Source organism: Tupaia chinensis, unplaced genomic scaffold, assembly GCF_000334495.1.
Source record: "Tupaia chinensis unplaced genomic scaffold, TupChi_1.0 Scaffold148012_1, whole genome shotgun sequence".
Taxonomy (NCBI): domain Eukaryota; kingdom Metazoa; phylum Chordata; class Mammalia; order Scandentia; family Tupaiidae; genus Tupaia; species Tupaia belangeri.
In genome coordinates this window covers 842086-852636 of record NW_006207862.1, presented here as the reverse complement: position 1 = coordinate 852636, position 10551 = coordinate 842086, and the positions used below count along the sequence as shown (strand labels likewise).

General features: G+C 39.6%; 1 protein-coding gene and 1 pseudogene across 6 annotated transcripts in view; both read right to left on the bottom strand.

Moving 5' to 3' along the window:
- The window catches only part of CFAP70 (cilia and flagella associated protein 70), a 93871-nt gene that overhangs the window by 58947 nt on the left and 24373 nt on the right, over positions 1 to 10551 (bottom strand). For all 6 annotated transcript variants that reach the window (XM_027768901.1, XM_027768899.1, XM_027768900.1 and 3 more), the window contains 2 exons: positions 7299 to 7481; positions 3066 to 3160 (listed from right to left, as the gene is read on the bottom strand). In XM_027768901.1, the coding sequence (XP_027624702.1) occupies positions 3066 to 3160; positions 7299 to 7481 (278 nt within the window). The remainder of the gene's footprint in view (positions 1 to 3065; positions 3161 to 7298; positions 7482 to 10551) is intronic.
- Positions 4110 to 5349, bottom strand: LOC102500730 (RRP15-like protein; annotated as a pseudogene).

The window sequence follows — 10551 nt, the reverse complement described above, 5'->3', positions numbered from 1 at the left end:
CCCTCTTTCTCTCTCTCTCGCTCATCTCCCTCTTTGTCTCTGGTGAGCTCATGCACTGGCCATTAAAAAAAAAGAAAAGAAAAGAAAAAGAGAAACATAATAGGCACAAATGTATACATGCCTAAAATCCCAAAAGGAGGGAGAGATGGAGGAGAAAGGATTATGGCATGACCATTCTCCATGGAGAGGTGCTTTCTTCTCTTCCTTTCTCTCTTTCTTTGGCAAGTGTACATGCCCTCTAGCAAAAAAAAACAAAAACAAACAAACAAAAAAAACAACTAATAGATAACTATTTATTCAAAGTTCTAATAGCAACAGTATGTACTCAATTAAATATTAGCATGACTAGCAGGTAGTGTAGTGATTAAGGCACTGGACTCCCACATGGCTGACCCAGTTGAAGTCCTGGACCTGGTGACTTGAAAATCACGATGGGTGCATGTGTGTGCATGCCCAAAATTCTAGGAGGAGAATGGACGAGAAAGGACTGCATTGTAGCATGGCCACTCCTCTGGGGAGTGATTTCTCACTTTCTCTCTCACTGTCTCTGTCTCTCTCCATCAAGCACAAATGCTCTATGGCAAAAACATTAAAAACAAAAAAGAAAGAAAGAAAGAAAATACTAGAATTCGAATCCAATAATGAACAAAAAGAATTATGTACCATGACCAAGTTGAGGGCCAAAGCTATATAATATTACTTTCTGAAATATCTGCTCAGTTTTTCATAAATCTAAAACTGTTTTAAAAAACATAGTTCATGAGCCTGGCAGGTGGGGTGGTGGTTAAAGGCGCTGGACTCCCATATGGCCGACCATGGTTTGAGTCCCAGACCTGGCGGCTTGTTTTCTCACTTTCCCTCTCTCTCTGTCTCTCACTCTGTCCCTCTCTGGTCAAACTTAAATAAATAAAGTTAAATAAAATAATTCTTTTTTTTTTTTTGAGAGGTTTTTGCTATACAGCATGTGCACTCGCCAGAAAGACAGAGAGAGACAGAGAGATAGAAAGCGAGAAATCATCCCCCAGGGGGGATGGCCACGCCACAATCCCTTCTCCTCCGTTCTCCTCTCGGGATCTTGGGCACGCATGCACACGCGCCCTGCATGAGTTTAGGCCGCCGGGTTCGGGACTCGAACTGCAGTCGACTACATGGGAGTTCAGCAACATAGCCATTACGCTAATTGCTCAGCCCAATAAAATAATTCTTAAAAAAAAAAAAAGAAGAAGAAGAAGAAAAATAGTTCAAGGAAATAGCAGATGGCGCAATGGTTACATTGCTAGACTCCCGTGGAGTCAACCACAGTTCAAGTCCTAGACCCGGCAACTTGGGACTCAGGCTGGGCGAGTGTGCATGCATGCCTGGATTCCTAGGAGGAGAATGGAGGAGAGGGGATTGCGGTGTGTCCATCCCTCTGGGGGGATGATTTCATGCATTCTGTCTCTCTGTCTCTCTCTGTCGGTGAGCACATATGCTCTATAGCAAAAATCTCTCTCTAAAACAAACAAACAAAAAATATAGTTCATTAATATTTTTAGAAAGTCAGAATTGTTCATTCAGATGATATTGATAGTCTTCCAGTTCTCATCAGAGACTGTTAGTTGTCTACACAATATCAAATCAGAAATTAAATTCTGATTTAGTTTGGGTAACAATGTGTCCAACTAAATCACTTTATTTTCTAGCCTTCCTTGCATCTAGAGATGGCCAATCAGATGTAAATAGAGCTTGTCAGATTATAGTAAATGGCTTTAGCTTTGGTATAAAAACATGCTGGTCTTGTTAGCAGAAGCTTCATTCACCTCAACAGAGCCAAGAGATGTACTTTTCCCCTAAGATTGGTAAACTTGGTATCATTCAATTTCTGAGTTTAAAATTCTTGAATATTGTCCCTTGACAGCTTGTCTGACAGGACCTCGACTTATAAATTGGTTAAGTAGGGGTGAGTCCTTTTATTTATTTTTTATTTTAAAGAGAGAGATTTTTATTATAGGGCGCATGTGCTCACCAGACAGACAGAGACAGAGAGACAGAAAGTGCGAAATCACCCCCCAGGGGGGATGGCCACACCTCAATCCCTTCTCCTCCATTCTCTCTTGGCATCTTGGGCACGCACGCACACATGTCCAACGTGAGTTTAAGCCACCGGGTCCGGGCCTTGAACCCCAGTCAACTACATGGGAGTCCAGCGACATAGCCATTACACTAACTGCTGGTCCCAGTAGGGGTGAGTTCTTTAAGCTACAAACTGTTCATCCTCCAATCCCCACCCTGCCAATAAAGTTCTCATGCAGCTAAAAAAAGAATAAGATTATAGAAATTTCTCTAAGTGGTTCTAAGACAGTTATTTTATTTAACTTTATTTATTTAAGTTTGACCAGAGAGGGACAGAGTGAGAGACAGAGAGAGAGGGAAAGTGAGAAAACAAGCCGCCAGGTCTGGGACTCAAACCATGGTCGGCCATATGGGAGTCCAGCGCCTTTAACCACCACCCCACCTGCCAGGCTCATGTTTTTGTTTGTTTGTTTGTTTGTTTGTTTTAAATTCACGACTACTCTCCTTTTCCAGTTTTATGCCATGAATGTGAATGTGCAGGCTGGAGTTTCAGTAGCCATCTTGGACCATGAGACAACCTTGTGGATGGAAGGCATTTATTTTTGTATTTATGTATTCATTTATTTTAAAATGGAGTATTCCTATGTTGTCCAGGCTGGCTTCAAACTCTTGATCCTTTTGCCTCAGCCTCCTGAGTAGCTAGGATTATAGGCTCATGCCACTGTATCCAGCTTGGAAGGGACATATTAAAGTATGAAGAACAAAAAGATAGACTGAGCATAGATACCAGATGATACTATTGAGCCAACATACCTACCGGTCCTGTACTTCCTTTATATGAAAGATAAATGAGCACTCACCTTAGGTAAGCCCACCGTTACTAGATGTCTCTGCTATTGGCAGGGGATGGGTGGCCAAGAAAGTCTCAAACTGTTTTAACTAAATATAAATAAAATAAACAAAAGTAACATCCTCACCTATGTCTGTTAGACATAGTTCCTTCCATTTCCTACCTGACCACTGCAGGAGGATCAAGGTAGCAGCGACTTTCCAAGTCCCAAATAATCCTTTTCTTTATGCATTCTGCTTGGTTCCTAAATTCCCGGTCCTGTGAAATAATAAGATCGAGACTTCTGTTTTCTATATGTGCCATGGTTTCAACCTGCTCAATCTAGGGGACATTCTTCTAATGAATTTTTATCACAATACTTTTATTAGTACTACTATTACTACTACAAGTATGACTACTATTGCAACTACCACTACCACCACCTTAAAACTGCAGGTACTTTTATTAATAAAGTATTGGGTCATCAGAAAGGTCATGATGCATTTTTGTATAGAAAAATAGAAAAATATTTCTATTTCTAACTCTATTTCTAGAAACATTGGCAATACTGAAACAACACACCAAAAAACGCAACCAGTAAGTAAACATGCAATGATCCTGGAAAAATATGTCTCTCTGGACAAGAGGAAATATTTCCTTTTTTTTTTTAGAATTATTTTAGTTAATTAAATTAATTCATTAATTTTAATTTGACCAAAGAGGGACAGAGAGAGAGAGAGAAAGTGAGAAAGCAAGCCGCCCAGTCCGGGACACTAACCATGGTTGGCCATGTGGGAGTCCAGAGCCCTTAATCACCACGCCACCTGCCGGCCTTCGAAATATTTTCTTTTACAAATATTTTGGAAACAATGCCTAAAATTATAGAGGGGTTGAAAATAGAATTTGAATAAAGTTATATTAAAAGGGAAAACACCCAAATCAGTAAAAGTTAAAAGTCTTTCGGTTTTGGGGGGCCGGCAGGTGGCATGGTGATTAAAGGCGCTGGATTCCCACGTGGCCAACCATGGTTTAAGTCCTGAACCTGGTGTCTTGCTTTCTCGCTTTCTCTTTCTCTGTCTGTCTCTCTCTGGTCAAATTAAAAATAATAATAATAATAATGAATGGAATTAATTACATAAATAAATAATTTTTTAAAAAAAGTCTTCCGGTTTTCTTTTAAAAATGTCCTTAGTAAAATCCCCCAACTATTAAATGATGAAGTATTTTTCTAGGAAAAACAAAATGCTTGCAAACTGTTTCCTATATTGCTTTGTGTGTCAGAGTCACTCGCAACTCCTGCTGTGCTGCTGTCTGGCCCATCGCTTTCTTTGTCCCAGTCTTTCTCAGATGCTCCCATCATAAAATCACCAGGCAGAATCGTCCATCCTGGGCCCTCTTCTGGTTTCACTTCACGATGTTTGCCTTTGGAGTTCTTTCCAGCAGAACTTTTCTCACCTGTACTCCTATCCATTCCTCCCAGAACGCTGATGAAATCTTTCTTGGAGACAGTTCATGATAACTTAGCACGCTTTCTCACAGAGCTTCTTTAACTTTTTCATCAACGTTCTTTTGATGTTTCTGAACAGTACTAGATAACTGTACCACACCCCTCGTTGCAATTCTCTAAAGATTTCTCTATCGCTCTGTCTCTGACATCTGACTTTACTCTGCACGTTATTTCCCACTCTCGCTTCTTATGAAGCTGTTTTCTTTTCTCCAGTCTTTCTTGCTTCAGTTTTTCTTTTTCCTTTCCCAGCACTTTGTTTTTGACCAGAATGGCGGGTTTGCTTTTAGGAGTATTTTTGTTAAGGATTTTGGCCACGGCATCTGTTCAGCCTACATTGGTCCCACCGCCTGATTCTGCAGCATTTTCATTTTCTTTGTCAAAGGGTTCAACATCATCTTCATTGTCAGCTTCTATTGCTCCATCATCAGAGGAAAAACAATCCTTTTCCAATTCACAGCTTCCTGCAAAACCTTAGGTCCTGTTTAGAACTTTTCCATTGGACTAAGAAAGTTTCTTTTTATTTATTTTTTTTTTTGGAGAGTTTTTTTTTTTTTTTTTCTCTAGGGCACGTGCGCTCACCAGACAGACAGAGACAGAGAGACAGAAAGCAAGAAATCATCCCCCAGGGAGGACAGCCATGCCACAATCCCCTCTCCTCCATTCTCCTCCCAGGATCTTGGGCACCCACGCACACATGCCCGGTGTGAGTTTTAAGACACCAGGTCTGGGACTCAAACCGTGGTCAACTACATGAGAGTCCAGTGACATAACCATTATGCCACTGCTGGTCCCAGAAAGTTTCTTTTTAAATGGAAGTATTACCTCCAATATCAGAATCGTCTTTACCCTCATCTTCCAGCTCTGATGCTGCAGCCTTGGGTACCATTTTCATCATCTTCTTCAGAAAATTTTTCAGTTTTTTGCCCACATTTACCCATCAGTACCTAACTGCTGTGGCCATTTTTCCTTATTATTATTTTTCATTTTGACCAGAGAGTGAAAAAGCAAACCGTCAGGTCCAGGACTTAAATAGTAGTTGGCCATGTGCAAGTCCAGCACCTTAACCACCATGCCACCTGACAGCCCCGATTTTGTATTGTTTTCTTATAAGTGAGCCAGTCCCTCTGATGTGTGACTGCCTTTCACTCTTTGCAAAGAAACTCTTTTTTCTTTTTTTTTTTAAAGAATTATTTATTTAATTTTATTTATTCATTCTTTTTTTTTTTAATTTACCAGAAAGACATAGAGAGAGAGAGAGTGAGAGAGGGAAAGTGAGAAAGCAAGCCACCAGGTCCGAGACTCGAATCGTGGTCAGCCATGTGAGAATCCAGCACCCTTATGCACCATGCCACTTGCAGGTGGCACTTGCCCCATCTTTTTTCTTTTCTAAATGCTTTTGTCTTCAAGTTTGTCTCTGACTATATGTGTATGTGTGTGTGTGTGTGTGTGTGTGTGTGTGTGTGTGTGTATAAATATGTATATATATTTGCCTTTGTATGCATAAAAAATTTCTAAAAGGAGGGACAAGCAAATGGCATAATGGTTGCGTCACTGGACTCTCACATAGTTGACGGCAGTTCAAGTCCAGACCCAGTGGCTTTAAACTCAAGCCAGTCACATGTGTGTGCAGGCCCAAAACCCTGAGAAAAGAATAGAGAAGGGGTTGCAGCGTGGCCATCGCCCCCTGGGGAGTGATTTCTCGCTTTCTGTCTGTCTCTCACTGTCTTTCTGGTGAGCACACGTGCACTATGGCAAAAACCTCTCTAAATAATAATAAAATATCTGAAAAGAAACATAGCAACTGTAACAAAGACGACTAGTAAGGTAATGAGATGGGAAGAAATTAGGAGGAAGAAAATGAGTAGGAGGGAGGTTTTCACTGCATATAGCTGAATTTTTTGTTTTGAACTATGACAGTGTTATTGCCTATGAATAAGTAAATTAAAAATAACATAAAGGGTAAATTTGATTTAAGTTATTTTGAGGTGCCAGCAGGTGGCGTGGTGATTAAGGGTGTTGGATTCCCACATGGCCAATGCGGGTTTGAGTTCTGGACTTGGCGGGTCGCTTTCTCACTTTCTTTCTCTCTCTCTCTCTCACTCTGTTCCTCTCTGGTCAAATTAAAATAAATAAATAAAGTTAAATAAAATAATTCTTTAAAAAAATAAATAAATTATTTTGCTTGCTGGACTTAAGTCAGGAGACTTTTTTTTTTTTGGAGAGGTTTTTGCTATAGGGCACATGCGCTCACCAGACAGAGAGATAGAGACAGAGAGACAGAAAGCAAGAAATCAGTCCCCAGGGGGAATGGCCACGCCGCAATCCCTTCTCCTCCATTCTCCTCTCGGGATCTTGGGCATACATGCACACGTGCCCAGCATGAGTTTAAGCCACTGGGTTCAGGACTCGAACCGTGGTTGACTACATGGGAGTCCAGTGACATAGCCATTACGCTAACTGCAGGTCCCCAGGAGACACTTTTTTTATATATATTTTTTGTTTTTTGGAGAGGTTTTTGCTATAGGGCACATGCGCTCACCAGACAGAGAGATAGAGACAGAGAGACAGAAAGCAAGAAATCAGTCCCCAGGGGGAATGGCCACGCCGCAATCCCTTCTCCTCCATTCTCCTCTCGGGATCTTGGGCACGCACGCACACACGCACCCGGTGTGAGTTTTAAGCCACCGGGTCCAGGATACAAATCGCGGTTGACTACTTGGGAGTCCAGTGACAGCCATTACGCTAACTGCTGGTCCCCAGGAGACATTTTTATCAGAATTACTTGGGTGTGTTTTATTTTGACATGTAATCATTTTATTTTGACAAGTGACAGGTTCATAAATTACAGTTATCATCTGTCAGCACGCTAAGTGTATCACCAAAGCCTGCACAATTCAGGTTCTCTCTCACCTCAGGGTGGTTGAGTTCTCCTTCTTCTTCCTCATAAGGACCACCAACAATGAATGCATCAGGAATATTATTAGCTCCTGGAGCCAGGATGTTGGCAATAGGCCATTTTTTGGGTCGGGGAACAGGTTCTCTTTCCCCTCCAAGCTTCAGAATTCCATTCTTGAATAAAATGGGATAGTCCTTCTACAGAAATAAATACCATATATCAGGAAAAAATTGTTAAGGACTTTGAAACAGACAAAAGGATTATGGAAGGATCTTTCAATGAATGCCAGGTGTTGTCAAACACACCCTTCTGTGATGATCTGATTCTACAGAGGGGCCTATGCCCTTCTTTGTCTCCCATGCTATTTTATAACTCTGTAATTGACAGGAAATTGATAATAATACAAATTATTCCTCCCCATAGAGATGTGAATATATTTTGTCCAGTGTTGATTGAATTATTGATTGCCCTATGGCTAATGACAAGTTTTGAATTATTAACAAATTCATTTCAGCATTAGTAATGTCTATGAATGGGTTGCTTCCTCAGATTTTCCATTGAACTTGTTTTTACATTTTACTGGTTCCTTCACTAATTACCTAAATAAAACTGATCAAACTATTTGCCATTATATGTTTAATGCGTGTCATGATCAAACCTGTTTAAAAATTATCCTTTAAACAACAAACTAAAATCTGTCAAGGTACTAAAATATTTTTCATATTTTATTATTTATCTGAAATATACTTGTAATGGAAGATTGGTAAAATACATAAATAGGAAATTTATAAAATAGAAAAATCAGAAAATCCAACATTTAAATAACAACATGCTATGTGCCATTTATAATCAATGATATGCACATTAAAACAATGAGCTATCACTTTAAACTCGAGATTGTCAGAATCAGAATCTGAAAATATCATATGTTGATAATATCGTGAATAGAAATAGGGTTTTTTTCTTGAGAGATTTTTTTTTTTCTATACAGCATGTACACTTGCCAGAGAGATAGAAGTGAGAAATCATCCCCCAGGGTGGATGGTCGTGTCGCAATCTAATCATAGTCAACCATGGTTCAAGTCCTGGACCCAGCAGCTTGAAACTAACACTGGTCACATGTGAGTGTATATCCAAAATCCTGAGAGAAGATGGAGAAGAAGGGATTGCAGTATGGCCATGCCCCTTGGGAGGTGGTCTCTTGCTTTCTATCTCTCTGACTGTCTTTGTCTGCCCAGGGAGTGCACATGCCTTATAGCCCTAGAGCAAAAATCTCTAAAAAATAAATAAACGAATAAATAAATAAAATAAAAACTACAAACTCAAACTCTAGTTTTCTGAATTAAGCATTAAAACCTTTTATAAAGGAGGGACACTACTAGAAGGGACTTCTAAAATCCATTCCTCCATATTAATGCAAGCTAGCAAAAACTTAAAATTAAGGGTGCCAAGACCATTCCATGGAAAAAAGACAGTCTTACTAACAAATGGTGAGGGGAAAAGTTCACATGCAAAAATTATATTGGACCCCTGCCTAATACCACATGCAAAACTGAACTAAAAATGGATCAAAGGTCTAAACATAAGAACTAAAACTATAGAAGTCTTAGAAGAAAATAAAGGAGAATAGCTTCATGATATTTGTAGGTCAATGATCTCAGATATGACATCAAAAGCACAGGCAATAAAATCTAGAATAAGCAAATTTGATTTCATGAAAATTAAAAACTTTTGAACACCAAATGACATTATCTACAGAGTAAAAAGGCAATCTACAGGCTGGGAGGAAAATATTAATATTTGCAAATCACATATGTGATAAAGGATTTATAAACAGATTATATAGAGAACTCCTAAAACCTAACAAAAACAACCAAGCAATTCAAAAATTGGCAAAGGGCCAGCCATGGTCGGCCACTGTGTGATACTGGCGCCATATGGGAAGACCTAAGGTTGGATCACAGATTGACTGAACATGCTTGCTGCATCTGCAGATGCATCTGTGATCCTGGTCAACAGGCAGGCTTAGAAGAGATCACAATGTGGTGAGACTCTAAAGATACCCGTCTCTTTCTATCTGTGTGTGTATCTGTCTGTCTCTGTCTCTGTATCCTCTCTCTCTCAGGAAAGGAATGATAAATGTGTTTTTTTAAAATTCATAGTACTATCTTCTTTTAAAGTTATTTTATTTATTCTTCTTCTTCACTTTTATTTGAGAGAGAGACAAAGAAGGAGAGGGAACATGAGCAAACTACCATGTTTGATCTGGGACTCAAACCATGGTCAGCCATGTGGGAGTCCAGTGCCTTAGCCACCAAGCCACCTGTCGGCCCCAGGAATAATAAACTTTTTTAAAAAGGACAAAGTTTTCTTGAATAGGTATTTCCCCAAGGAAGATAGGTAAATTATCAATAAGAACATTAAAAGATGCTCAAATATCATTAGTCATTAGAGAAATTCTGTCAAAACTACCATGACATGCCATTTCACACCTATTAGGATGGTAGTATAAAAAATAAAACAGAGGGGCCAGCAGGTGGCATGTTGGTGGTTTGAGTCCTAGACCTGACTGTTGACTTTCTTATTTTCCCTTTCTCTCTCTCTGGTCAAACTAAAAAATAATAACAGGGACCAGCAGTTAGCGTAATGGTTATGTCGCTGGACTCCCACGTAGTCGACTGCGGTTCGTGTCCCGGACCCGGTGGCTTAAAACTCACGCTGGGCGCGTGTGCGTGCGTGCCCAAGATCCCTAGAGGAGATGGAGGAGAAGGGATTGTGGCATGGCCATCCCCCCTGGGGGGGTGATTTCTCACTTTCTATCTCTCTGTATCTGTCTGTCTGGCGAGCACACGCACCCTATAGCAAAAACCTCTTAAAAAAATAATAATAACAAATAAAATTAAATAAATAATTCTTTAAAAAAAAGAGAAGAAGAAAATAACAAATTGGCCAGGAAATGGAGAAAATGGAACCCTTTGCACTGCTGATGGGAATGTAAAATAGTATAGACACTATGGAAAAGAGTGTATCTTTTTTTAAAAAAATTACTTTGGAACCAGCAGGTGGCGTTGTGGTTACGGTGCTGGCCACTCCCACATGGCTGACCATGGTTTGAATCCTGGACCTGGTTGCTTGCTTTCTCACGTTCTCTCTCTCTGTTTATCTCTGATAAAATTTAAAAAGTAAAAATGAATAAATAAAATAAACAATTATTTTTTAAAAAGTAAAAAAAAATTAATTTTAATTTTAATTATTTATATATTTATT